Here is a 14,113-nt window from a genome sequence, read left to right as displayed (position 1 = left end):
GGGTAAAGATACAAATTATGAACAACAAATATGCATCTATCAACAAGTGAATCTAAGAATCAAGTGAATAAATAATCTGATGAACAGAATGAACTGTTGATTATAATAGAATCAGGGACATAGAAAGGGAATGGACTGACTATTCTTGAGGGGGAAGGGGTGTGGGAGATGTGGGAAGAGACTGGACAAAAATCGTGCACCTATGGATGAGGACAGTGGGTGGGGATTGAGGGAGGAGGGTGGGGCGTGAACTGGGAGGAGGGGAGTTATGGGGGGGGAAAAAAGGAACAAATGTAATAATCTGAACAATAAAGATTTAATTAAAAAATAAAAAAAAATAAAAAAATAAATTAAAAAAATAAAACTCAAAAAAAGAAGTTTTTTTGCACTGCCATTTCCTTCCCCCTCTCCTCACCTCCACTGCTGTACATATTCCCTACCCCTTATAACCAGGGGAGCAATGGGAAACAGCTGCTGAGTGCAAGGGTGCTCTCTTTCCAGGGAGCATGCCCATGCTATTTCTTTATCCCTCCCCCTCACATATCGCCTAACATCTAAGGGACCCCATGAGACTTGCAACCAGGGGAGTAATAGGCAGTGGCAACTCATCTTGGGCTACACCCCTGAACCTGTCTCCAAGGTTTCCAGTGAGCCAAGGCAGCCCCAACCTTTGCTCTCCTGTTGCTTCTTCTATGCCCTTCCTTGTTTCACTGTCCTAAGTATATTTTTGTTGCAGCCAATAAATTCTTGCTTGGTTTTCTACACTTTGTCTCTTGATTGAAACCTCTTTTCCTCAAAAGACAAGAACCATTGTCTTCTCTCCCAGGTAACATCTTTTTGGTGCTGCAACTGGGAATACTCAGACCGTAAGTCCTTTGGCCATGAGGCAGGAGAAAGGGCTGCTTTACTCTTCCTTCTTGTTTATGATTGGGAGGGTGAGGCAGTAGTTCTAGTTAAAAGGGGATAACTGTCTGCGAACAAAAAACTAAAGTAATAATGAGTATCTGGTGATCAACTGGCACAGAAGATATGAGGCACATCTTCCCTCCAGTCTCTGCAAGCAGACATTCTTAGGTGATAGAATCATTGTGGAGGTGTTAGAGGGTATCCCTGTGACATGCAAGGGCCTCATAAAGACTCCAGAACACAACTGTAATTAAACTTTGGCCCATCTGGATGGTGCATGTAAGGTTTGGTTGCCCAGCACTCAGGGTCCTCACGGTTGTTTCAAACAGCCGTGAGAGAAATCAAGACATGTAAAAGGAGAGAGGATAGCCAGCAGGCTTCAAGGCCTCTGGGAGCCTCCTCCACAAGCAGCACACTCTGACCCACCACATTGATTCCCAAGAATTCTGCTCACAGTCATAACTCCCCCACACCCACATTCTCAGTGTATAATCATGCAGGTTGTTATTTAATATGCCTTGCATGCCCAACCTTACTGCTTAACCTACACTCGCTTATCTCTTTGCTACTATTGTGTCTAGGAAATCTATCTGCTCTCTTCCAGTCAAACCTATTGGGTAAATATTTTTGTCCATCACCTACAAAATCTTTCAGGGTTTAACAGGGTCAAGTCTCTATAGCACTTGGTGGGAAATACCGTGATAGAATTTCTATAATATAATGGGTTATGGCAGGCACAGCATTCTCACAGTTGACAATGTCAGAACTCTGAGTAAGGGTCCATCTCGTTGGAGTGGATCCTAGAGGGCTTCAGCAGAAATGGCATCAACAACATCAAAGAAATAGCAGACATAAAGACTATAAGATATTATTCAGAAGTCCAAGGTACAAGACAACTAGGAGGTAAAGGGCACCCTAAAATTACCTCAAACCACTAGTCCTTCCATTTACCACTCCTTATTTACATTAAGAACCTTTTAGCAAAACCCTACTCTATACAACCCCTTTACTCTGTTATTTCTTAGGGATACAATAGCTTTATTTTTTTCTGCTCTTCTGGTCTGGTCGAGGAGACTTGCCTGCCCCAAGATTCCTAGGCATATCCCACCCCAACCAGGTGTGTGGAGACATCCATTACTCAGCAAGATTTGACTTCCCATCCTCTGAGATTATGGTGAGATTACATGGTCCCATCCCCACTAGACCCCTGAGATGTCAGATGCTAACCCTCGAGCGCTGGGACCCCAGACTCTAGAATTGACCCCAGGATGTTGAGCTAATTCCTAATCTCCAAATGGGGAATCAACCTTCTATGCAGGATGGGAGTTCTCTGGCCTGTGTTTTGGCTAACTGGGCACAATTGGATCTCCAAACCTTAAAAAAAAAAACTAATTTTCTATTGTAATTTGGTCTGACCATAATATAAACTCCCTGATGGGAATTCATGGCCTCAAAATGGGAGCATTAGTCACAACACTATCCTTCAATTAGACTTTTTCTGTAAGCAACAAGGCCCTTGTAGATATTGGGGCTACTTTATCTGTCCCTAACCACAACCAACTTAAGTTGCCTCCTCCTTCAAAGTGAAGCTTCTATACAAATGACAAAAAATATTTCATGAATATCTGACTTTAAATCAGAGCCTGTTCCCTTCCAACAAGGAAATATTATGGGACGATACTGATACTATCTTGCAGCTAGGACATGTTTTGCCCTTCCCATAGGAAATGGATAGAGGTTCCATATATCGAAGCTTTTATGGTTCTCAGAAGTGACCCGAAGCTATGTGCTGTCTATGAAGCATCTATCCTATCTAATAAAAGAGAAACATGGCAATTAGCGTAGGGCCGCTACCCTTCCCATTGGCTAATCAGGGCAATATGCAAATTAACTGCCAGCCAAGATGGCGGCCAGCAGCTTGAAACTAACATGAGGCTTGCTTGCTTCAGTGACAGAGGACTCCAACGTTCCCCACCTGCCACTGCAGGCCTCTGAGCCTGCAGTTTGAAACATTGTAACAAATATAGAAGCTAAAAAAAAAACCCAGAAACCAGCTTTCAGCCAGCCGGGATCTCAGAGCTGGAGTTATACATTGTTTCAATTATAGAACCCAAACAAACCAGATACCTCCTTTCAGCAGCTGAGGCCTCAGAGCTGGAGCCAGAGCTAAAGTTGGCCCAGAATAAAAAAAAGAAAAAGAAAAAAAGGAGCAGTTGGGAGCTTCAGTACCAGCCTGAAAACAGCCCTCAGCCCCTCACCCAGACTGGCCAGGCACCCCAGTGGGGACCCCCACCCTGAAGAGTGTGTGACCAGCTGCAAACAGCCATCATCCCCTCATCCAGGCTGGCCAGGCACTCCAGTGGGGACCCCCACCCTGATCCAGGACAGCCTTCAGGGCAAACCAGCCAGCCCCCACCCATGCACCAGGCTTCTATTCTATATAGTAAAAGGGTAATATGTCTCCCAGCACCGGGATCAGTGGAGCCACAAGGCCTCCAGGCGCCGGGATCAGTGTGACAGGGGGCAGCGCCCAAACCCCCTGATCGCCCTGCAGCTCTGTGTGTGACAGGGGGCGGGGCCACAACCTCCCTATCCGCCCTGCTCTGTTCCTGACAGGGGAAGGTGCCCCAACCCCCTGATCAGCCCTGCTCTGTGCTTGATAGGGGGGAGCTCCCCAACCCCCTGATCACCCTGCAGCTCTGTGTGTGACAAGGTGCATGGCCCCACCTTCCCCCCATGGGCCCTGCTCTATGTGTGATGGGGTAGAGCCAAAACCTCCCCATCGGCCCTGCCCTGAGTGTAACAGTGCCGGCACCCCAAGCCCCTGATCGGCCCTGCTCTGTGGGTGATAGAGGGTGGCGCCCCAACCCCCTGATCCGCCCTGCTCTGTGTGTGACAGGGGGCGGTGCCCCAACTCCCCTATCAGTCCTACTCTGTGAATGACAGGGGGAAGCTCCTCAACCCCCTGATAGGCCCTGCTCTGTGCATGACAGGGTAAGGAGCCCCAACACCACTGATGGGCCCTGCTCTGTGCGTGACAGGGGGCAGCGCCCCAACCCCCGGATTGGCCCTGCTCTGTGCATGACAGGGGGTGGCACCGCAACCTCCCTATCGACCCTGCCTTGAGTGTGATAGGGGGCAGTGCCCCAACCCCCCAATCGGCCCTATCCTGAGCGTGACTGAGGGTGGCATTGCAACCTCCCAATCTGCCCTGCTCTGTGAATGACAGGGGGTGGTGCCCCAACTCCCCAATCGGCCCTGCTCTGAGCCCGACCAGGGGCTGCACCTAGGGATTGGGCCTGCCCTCTGCCACCCGGGAGCGGGCCTAAGCCAGCAGGTCATTATCTCCCGAGGGGTCCCAGACTGTGAGAGGGCACAGGCCAGGCTGAGGGACTCCTCCTTCCCCCTCGAGTGCACAAATTTTTGTGCACCAGGCCTCTAGTCTAATATAATTTTAGTAGAAGTGGCAAGAGTGAACGTCTTTGTCTTGTTCCTGTTCTAAGGGTGAAAACTTTTAATCTTTTATCTGTAACTATGATTTTAGCTGAGATTTTCATTACTACTGTTTATCTTTTCTATCTTTATTATTGAAAGTATTACAGATGTCACCTTTGTTTGTTTTTTTCCCATTGATTGTCTCCACCCAAAACCTACCCCTCCTAAACCTTCACCACTCAATTGTCTGTGTCCATAAATTAATATAAGTACCCCAGTTAATAATTTCACAATGAACCCCCACACCCACCTTCCCTCTGAAATTTGTCATTCTGTTCCATGCTTCTATGTCACTGGATCTATTTTTCATCACGTTGTTTTTTTCAATAGATTCCACTTACGAGTTAGATCATGTGATACCTATCTATCTCTGACTAGCTTATTTCACTTAGCATAATACTCTCCAGGTTCATTCATGCTGTTGTAAATGGTAAGAGTTCTTTCTTTTTTTACAGCTGCATAGTATTCCATTCTGTAAATGTTCCACAGCTTTTTTATCCACTCATCTGCTTATGGGAGCTTGGGCTGTTTCCAAATCTTAGCTATTATAAATTGGGGACATACATACAGGTGCCTATATTCTTTCTGAATGGTGTTTCTGGATTCTTAGGATATATTCCTAGAGGTGGGATCACTGGGTCAAATGGGAGTTCCATTTTTAATTTTTTGAGGAAACTCTATACTGTTTTCCACAGAGCTGAACTAGTCTGCATTCCCACCAGCATAGTATTAGGGCTCCCTTTTCTCCATATCCTGGCCAACACTTGTCGTTTGTTGAATTGTTGATGATACCCATTCTGACAGGTGTGAGGTGATACCTCATTGTGTGATTAATTTGCATCTCTCGGATAATTAGTGAGTAAGCATTTTTTTTTCATATGTCTCTTAGCCTTCTGTACGTCAACTTTGGAGAAGTGTCTATATAGGTACTTTGCCTGTTTTTAAATTGGATTGTCTTCCTTTTGTTAAGTTGCGTGAGTACCTTGTATATTTTAGAAATTAATCCCTTATTGGATGTGTCATTGACCAATAAGTTCTCCCATGCAGTGGGTTCTCTTTTCATTATTTGTTGGTTTCTTTTGCTATTCAGAAGCTTTTTATTTTGATGTGGCCTCATATATATTCCAGAAAGCTCATATATTTTGCTCCTGTCAAGTGAAATGGTCTTTAGATACCTATTAATTTTAGGTAGTTTGTAGTGGTGTTCGAGTCTTCTATTTCCTTGTTGGCCTTCTGTCTAGTTGTCCTATTACTGATTGGCTTTTAAGTGCCAGGCTTGGCAAAAGGTCCATTAAATATATTCCCATGGAGCATAAGACCTCATTAGTGTTTAGTGAGAATCAGGGACATACTGGAAAGGTTTTAAAGTGTATTTGAGTTCTTTCTCTCTCTTTTTTTGTTTGTTTGTTTAGCTGTGAGGAAATGCTTCAGTGATATCTTAGTTCCACAACATGTGATAAAGATGCTGGGATTTGTTTGGAACATAATCTACTGTGAATATTGCATTGGAACACTATTTATGTGATGAATTGCTGCCTTGTGTTAGAGTGTTGCATAGAATTACTTTTGTTTCAGAAGGTTTTCAAGAGGAAGAATCCCAGGTTTCTGTGGTAAAGAACTTGTGCCAGATTCAGTGGCTGGATTTTAAAGGTGGGATCTGTTTGGCTAAGAGAGCAGCCATAAGTTAGTGTTTTAGTGATATTAATAATATCTGATATTTACATTTTATAAGGCTCTCTCCAAAGTGCTTTGTGTTAATGATTTTAATGGGGTAAATTATTCATTTAATTTTATTTTAGGATTTAGAGTCTTGGCCTATTTTTTCCAGTTCATCATTTTCAATGTAATAAGCTTTTTATTAGGACTAGAAGGCCCTGAATTTGAATTTCCACACTTCTGCCACTAGCACTGTGGTCTTTTGTAAGTTATATCACTAATCACTTCCTCAATTTTTCATGTTAAAAGGGTGGCTAGGTTAAATACTTTCCAAGGACCTTTCACCATTCTCATTCCCAAGCTCTCACTTTGTCTTACCAGTTTATCTCTTTTTAAAAATAATTATTTTTGACGCTATTACAGATGTCCCCATTTAACCTCCACTTAGCCCCTCTCCCCTTCCCTCTGGCCATCTCCACACTGTTTTCTGTGTCTATGGGTTATGAATATATGTTCTTTGGCTAATCCCTTCACTTTCTTTCATCCAGTCCCCCCTTCATGCTCCCCTCTGATAGCTGTCAGTCAGTTCCATGTATCAATGCCTCTATTTCTATTTGGTCATTAGTTTATTTTGTTCATTAGATTCCACATATTATTCTTGACAGCAATCTGGACTCTATATCTTGGGTCAGTCCCAAAAGGCATGTGGGTGACTTTAAGGACTGCTTTACAAAGGAAACTCCAGATATCTTGCAACTTGGAGCCATGGAGAAATCAAACAATACTAACCTTAAATACAGCTTCCTCATTTTTCTTGGCCACCCTTATCTCATCAAATGATCCAATCAGTGGGTCCTTCTGGGATTCAATGCTGTTGTGGAAAAAAAAAAGGAGAGTTTTGTATGAGCCCTTCTTCTTTCTTTTCTGGGACTGTTGCCTCTCATGGGACACTCAGATTTTTAGCCATTTTGGCATATAACTTGGTTTTTAGAAAGAACATACTGTAGCCCTTTGGAAAATCCTCTAACAATTCCTGTGGGGAAAACCTGTTACTTGATTGATGACAGTTGAGGAGTGTGGCATTCCCAAATTAGCCCATATGTTTTAAAACTCTTAGGTTTGTTTCTTGAATCTGTAAATAATAGTTATATACCACCCAGGCTTTAGAACCTCAGTTTCCTCATCTGTAAAATGGAAATAGGATTGTTCAAATTGAAGAATTCTTAACTTGGAAGACCTATAGCCAAGCATACAAAGATAAAATCCCCACATACTTTCTTAAGTTGTATGCAAAATTATATTTACATATATTTTGGGTAGAGAGTGCATAGCCTTCATTAGATTCCAAAACATATCCCATAAATGAAAAGAGGTTAAATAACCACTCTTCTAAATGAGCTAACTTAGAACTCTAAAACACTGAAACCCTTTTAAGTAACCTAGAAAAGTGGTTCTCAAAGTATGGTCTATGGACCAGAAGAACTGCATCACCTGAGAACTTGTTAAAAATTCAGGGTATCTGTTCTACTCCCAGATGTATTAAATCACATTTTTTTTAAGTGGGATTCAGAAATCTGTTATAGCAAGCAATTGAGGTGATTCTAATATACATGAAAGTTTGAGAAGAACTGACCTAGAACAATTCCATTTTGTTGCTTGGCAGGAAAACCAAGTTCAGGGAGGGAAAGGATTCACCTAAGGTCATGCAGTAAATCAGAACCCAGGTCTTTTCACTCCCAAGGCAAAACTCACTTCCCTATACTTCCAAAAATCTTCATAGCTCTGAAATTCTATGGATCTAAGCAAAGGAAAATCACTGAAAAAACTATCAGTAAAGACAATAGCTTTGTTCCACAGTTCAAAATACCTCATTGCCTTGAATACCTTCTTCCACTTTAGAGCTGCTATGATTAAGGAATGCTTATATGCCTCAGTGTATTTTTATAGGAGAAATAGAATAAAACTCTGTAATATGGTAAAACTTATTTATTCTGACCTAGTGCATTGCTTTAACTTCCCTTTTGTTTATGCCCATAAAAAAAAGTAAATATGTTTTTTCCACCCTCTTTTTCTTTGACTGAAGGTATCAGCTCTGAAACCAGGTGATACAATTATAGCTGTAAATTAGAGAAAACTTAGACAGACCTAAAGCTATTTTGATGGATCAATGATGAAAGCATCAATCTCATGATACACTCTCCATGAAAAGTATCAAAGAACAAGAACTAAAATAAGACACATATGCCAATTTTATAAAATGTTCCCTTCTAGATACAATTTAGTTTTTAGCCAGTGTGATATTAGAGGAAAAATTAGTTTTAAGCTGAGAGCTGAGGGCCTCAATTTTACTTTCTGACAAATAAGATTATAGCTATCCTCCAAGGCTTCTAGAATACTTGCAAGGTCCATTGTGGAAGCAGATATGAAGGTGCTTTAGACATAGCTTACAATATAAAAGCATAAAAGTTATCTCTCGCTGTCTGCCTCTTATGTGTTTCCATTTGTTCCAAAATATCATATAATAATTCCCACTGTTCACAAATCCTGAAGAGCCCTAGCTGATTTGGCTCAGTGGATAGAGCATCAGCCTGAGGACTGAAGGGTCCCAGGTTAATTCCAGTCAAGGGCACATGATAGGATTGAGGGTTCAATCCCCAGTAGGGTGCATGCAGGAGGCAGCCAATGATTCTCTCTCATCTTTGATGTTTCTATCTCTCTCTCCCTCTCCCTTCCTCTCTGAAATCAATAAAAATATATTTTTAAGAAATCCTGAGGAAAATGCACCAGAAATGTGGGAAGACAGTTTGGGACGGGTGGTTCAGTTGGTTGGAGCCTCGCCCTATACACCAAAAAATTGCAGGTTTAATTCTGGTCAGGGCACATACCAGGGTTGTGGGTTAGGTTCCGGTAAGAGAGTGTACTGAAAACAAATCATTGATGTTTCTCTCTCACCTGGCTCACATGGATGTTTCCTCTCTCTCTCTCTCTCCTTCTCTCTCTAAAAATTAATAAAAACATAGCCTCAAAAAATTGGGGAGATAATTTTGGCATTTTACAGGCAGTATAAAAGAGCAGATAAGATCATGGGCTCTGGGACAATTTTTCTTAGGTTTGCGTCCTAGCTGTGAGGCCTTTGACACACTAGTTAACTTCTCTGTGTCTTAGTTTCTTCATCTATAAACTAGAGATAATAATAGTGGCAAAGTTATAATGAAGGGTACATGAGTAAATACATGTAAGATATTTATAATGCCTGAAAATTATTACTTGATAAAAATTAGCCATTAGTATTGTTGTTGTTACTGAAAGAAGCTCCTGAAGTCATATAATGTCTGTTATCAGAAATTTTGTGGAGTAGTTCATTGTAGCCAGGCCTAAACATCGGCAGATGCACCAAATGGAGGTTTCTAAGCAAGGACATGGGGCATCCAGATTATGAGGCAGCCATTAATAAAGTAGAAATGTTCTCTAGTTCTACTAAGATATAACTGACATATAAAAATATATACATTTAAGATGTACAATGTGATTATTTGTTACACATACATATTGTGGACTACTTACCATGATAAATTTAGTTAACACATTATTTTAATATGTTCTTTTTTTTAGAGAGAGAGGAAGGGATAGATAGAAACATCAATGAGAGAGTGGGAGACATTGATCTGATGCCTTCTGCATGCCCCCTACTGGGGATCAAGCCTGCAACCCAGGCATGTGCCTCGGCTGGGAATTGAACTGGTGAACTATTGGTTCATGGGTTGATGCTCAACCACTGAGTCACACTGGCCAGTCTAGTTAACACATTCTTTGCCTCATGTTATTATCATTTTGTGGTTGTTATGGTGAGAATATAAACCTTTACTCTCATAGAAAATTTCAAATATACAATACAGTGTTCTTAACTATAGTCATCATGTTGCACATTAGAGCTCTGGAACTTATTCATCTTATAACCAGAAGTGTGTACCCTTTGACCAACATCTCCCCATTTTTCCCAACCCTCAGCCTCTGGCAATGACCATTCTACTCTGTTTCTATTGTATTTATTTATTTATTTAGTTAGTTAGTTAGTTAGTTAGTTGGTTAGTTATAATAGCTAAGCTCTGGAAACAGCCTAAATGCCCATCAGTAGATGAGTGAATAAAAAAGCTAGAGAGATACTAAAGATGGCTGCTGATGGGACAGCAGGCTGCAAGATAGTGTCTGAGTGAGAGTGAACGGAGAGTGTGTGGAATGTGGGGAGTGTCTGTATTTGTGAGTGAGGGACAGCCATATCCCATGGGACTGTTGGGGAATGGCAGACCAGGCACCCCTGGCCAGGCAGCCTCTACTACTGCTGAAATCTCTCCCAGAGCAGCCAGCTCTGTTGCAGAGACTGCCATCCTGAAGGGGAGACCGGCTGTGATTGGAAGCACAGCCTTACCTTCAACTGGGGAGACCTCGGAAACCTCCCAGGACCCTACAACCACAGCGCTCAGGGACCAGCTGTCTCAGCTACGAACCCACAAACACTGACACTCCAGCCACCCTAACCACGGGCGCCTAAAAAGTCTGTCCAGGGGGAGACAAAGCAGTGCCAAATACGTGGACAGGCCCTGTGCCTTCTCACAGAGCAGACAGAAGGAACAGCTGAATCAAATAACATCCACCTGGAATTGGTGAATTAAACACAGCTAGTGAGGCAATCTGTGGATGGAAAAGTCAAATATTGCCTAGAGAGAGGTGAGATCTGGGATCCAGGCTGGAGGGAGAAATGCACACAGTGGGGACGAGAGTCTCAGAGGGAGACTGCAACCCACCAAATCCATGGCCCTTGGGGTCAGTGTAGCCCTCCAATGTGGAAGGAGGTCCACAGGGCTGCTGGCCGAGGGGGACTCTAGATATTAGCCCACAGCTGGGCTGGGCCCAGAAAGGCAGCTTGAAGTTCTATACTGCCTGTGCAGTGCCAGGGGAAAAAGGCATGAGTCTGCACGATTTCTCTGTCCTTTTATCTTTATACCTCCTTGCTTTTGCTTGCTAAGTCCAGTATATAGGATCTTCCAATTAAAAACACTCACCGAGACTGCAGAGGAAAGTTGTTTTTGTGGAAACTGGGGGTCAGAATAAGGAGAGGACAAGCCAGAAACCAGCTCTGGGGCAGTCCATCCCTCTAACCGATGTGTTAAGTGCAGCAGCGAAAGAAGAGTCTACTCTAAACACTGCATAGAGTGGCCATTTAGTCCTGGATATTAATACAGAAACACTGCCATCCAGGGATTGTGTCAGAAATTGATTCTTGTGTAAATACAACTGAAGGCAGGGAGAAATAAAGTGAGCAGAGAGTTCCAGCCTGCCTGAAACAAGGTTGTAGTTTATGATACAGAGGAGCAGTGGATCTCAGGGAACTTCAACACTGTGCTAACTGCCTGACAGGAAATAGACGCGCCAAGCAGAACAGTAGAGGAAGTGAATGAATTTAAGTACTTCACTTTTTTATTTTTTTATCTTGTACTTAAGAAACTAAATTTTTTTCTCACTTGACTTTACTTTTTTATTATTATACTAGAGGCCCGGTGAACAAAAATTTGTGCACTGGCGGGGGGGGGGGGGGGGTCCCTCAGCCCAGCCTGTGCTCATTCACAGTCCAGGACCCCTTGGGGAATGTCCACCTGTCGACTTAGGCCCACTCCCCGGGGGATCAGGCCTAAGCTTGCAGTCAGACATCCTTCTAGCAGCCAGGGAGCCCTTGGGTATGTCCGACTAAAGGCTTAGGCCCCCAAGGGATCAGGTCTAAACCGTTAGTTGAACATTCTTAGTGCTGCCACGGAGGTGGGAGAGGCTCCTGGCACCACCACTGTGCTGGCCAGCCATGAGCCAGCTTCTGGCTGAGTGGCACTCCCCATCTGGAAGTGCACTGACCACCAGGGGGCAGCTCCTGCATTGAGCATCTGCCCCCTGGTGGTCAGTGCGCATCATAGCAACTGGTCATTCTGGCGTTCAGTCAATGTGCATATTAGCCTTTTATTATTATTATTATATAGGATGTCCCTATTTCCCCCCTTTAGCCCCCTCTACCCAGCTCTTGCCCCCCACTTCTCTCTGGCCATCACCATACTATTGTCCGTGTCCATGGGTTGTGCATATATTTTCTTTGGCTAATCCCTTCTTTAAATTCACTTCTTTAAATTTGTATTTTCAGATAAGTGCTTATAACTCCACTATTATATATTTTCTATTATATCATTTAGAATTAAGATATTTTTAATTGAACCCTTGTAAATTTTAGTGCAGTTTAATAAATTATGCTAGAAGCAATTAGGAGATTTTTTTATGTAATGCAGATACATTTCAATTAATATTTTATTAATTTTTAAATTTTTTAATATTTTAATTAGAAATAATCTCATACATCTAAAAAAACTATAAAATATTACAGCATATTATATGTACCCTTCACCCAATTTCTTAGGTATTAATAATTTAAACATAACCATTATACAACTAACAGAATTTGGAATATATTTTTCTTATAATCTCTTTAATGTTACTTAATCCATTTACTTTGTTTTTGTTAATCTTCACCCAAGGATATTTTTCCATTGAATTTTAGAGAGAGTGAAGGGAAAGGGAGAGACACATTGATTGGTTGCCTCCTGCACATGCTTTGATAGGGACTGGGGATCAAGCCAGCAACTGAGGTACATGCCCTTGACTGGAATCGAACCTGGGACCCTTCAATCCACGGGCTAATGCTCTATCCACTGAGCAAGACAGGCTGCAGCTTAATTCATTTAATTTTAATCTATATGTGTCTTTATATTTAAACTGGGTTTTGTTTTTGATTCACCCTCATAATCTGTCCTTTAATTGGTGCATTTATGCCACTGACTTTCAGAGTGCTTACTGATAGAGTTACTACCATATCAGGCGGCTTCTGGGTCTTCTGGGTTCCGCCCTGCCTTGCCTTTTTTTCTTCTTTTTTTCTAAGACATTTCAATTTATTTAAAAGAAGCCAATATACAGGATATAAAGGGTATGATATTTACAACAGTACAGTAAATAGGTTGGTTTCCCGGTAGGATCAGTAGTCTTTCAGTGAGTATTAACCCCCTTTCCCCTTGATGCTCGACCCAGCTGGCAGACAAACAGCAACAGTGGGGTGGAATGGGACTGCAGGATAGAAAGTCTCCCTGAAGGGATTAAAAATCACATAAATGCTAAAATGTCCACGAAGGGGTCTTGGGGGTGAGGGGTGCCTCTGCCTCATTCCTTTGAGGGCTTGGCAGCAGGAATGCTGAGGGATTTGCCCCAAACTAACACACGGCCCACCCTGAGCCTGTAAATCTTCCACCCATGGAATATTCCCTTCCTGAGAGAATCAGCCCTAATCCCTCAGCCAGGGCCTGGAGGAGCCGCCCAGGCCGTGGGCACAGCCAGGACTGTGGACATTTCATGGCATTTCCACTCCCACTCCAGCTGCCTAACAATTCTGCACTGCTCCCCTCGCCCACCTCCCCCATCACTCCATCAGGACACTGTGCATAGGAGGGTACACTGGTTTTCCCGTGCACATTGGGAACTGGCTGTTACTGTTTTCTGGAGTAAAAAAGTTCCTGTGGGTCGGGTAAGGTCTCCGCACACTTCCTAATTCCTATCACTGTATTTCATTAGTTCCATACTGTTTTACTAATCATGAATCTAAACAGATTGGTTCAAAAGGAGATCCTTCTATTTTTAAAGTAGCTGGGGCTTCTGGGGGCGGGCCTTGCCTTGCAGCCTGGACCCGCTGATGGGCGGTTCCCCGGCCTCAAGGCAAGACCCACTGCTGGGGCTTCTGGGGGCGGGCCTTGCCTTGCAGCCCCCATATCTGTTAACCACAACTCTGATCTCTTTTTCTTTCTTTTTTTTTGTTTATTTAGTCAATTATTGACAGTATTTCAGATGTCCCTCATTTTCTCCCCCTCTGTTCCTTCCACCCAGCCCCTGTACCACCTTAGGCCTTCACCACATTATTGTCTGTGTCCATGAGCTATGCATTTATGCATATATCTTCTTTGGTTAATCTCTTTCAGTG

At 43.0% G+C, this 14,113-nt stretch overlaps 1 protein-coding gene across 2 annotated transcripts in view; it reads right to left on the bottom strand.

Moving 5' to 3' along the window:
* The window catches only part of LOC132225132 (vascular endothelial growth factor receptor kdr-like), a 388,352-nt gene that overhangs the window by 28,981 nt on the left and 345,258 nt on the right, over positions 1–14,113 (bottom strand). For both annotated transcript variants that reach the window (XM_059680383.1, XM_059680382.1), the window contains exon 29: positions 6,847–6,928. In XM_059680383.1, coding sequence (XP_059536366.1) covers positions 6,847–6,928 — 82 coding nt within the window. The remainder of the gene's footprint in view (positions 1–6,846; positions 6,929–14,113) is intronic.

This window comes from Myotis daubentonii, chromosome X (assembly GCF_963259705.1).
Source record: "Myotis daubentonii chromosome X, mMyoDau2.1, whole genome shotgun sequence".
Taxonomy (NCBI): domain Eukaryota; kingdom Metazoa; phylum Chordata; class Mammalia; order Chiroptera; family Vespertilionidae; genus Myotis; species Myotis daubentonii.
The sequence above is the reverse complement of the archived record's forward strand: the minus strand, read 5'-3'. Positions and strand labels throughout refer to the sequence as shown.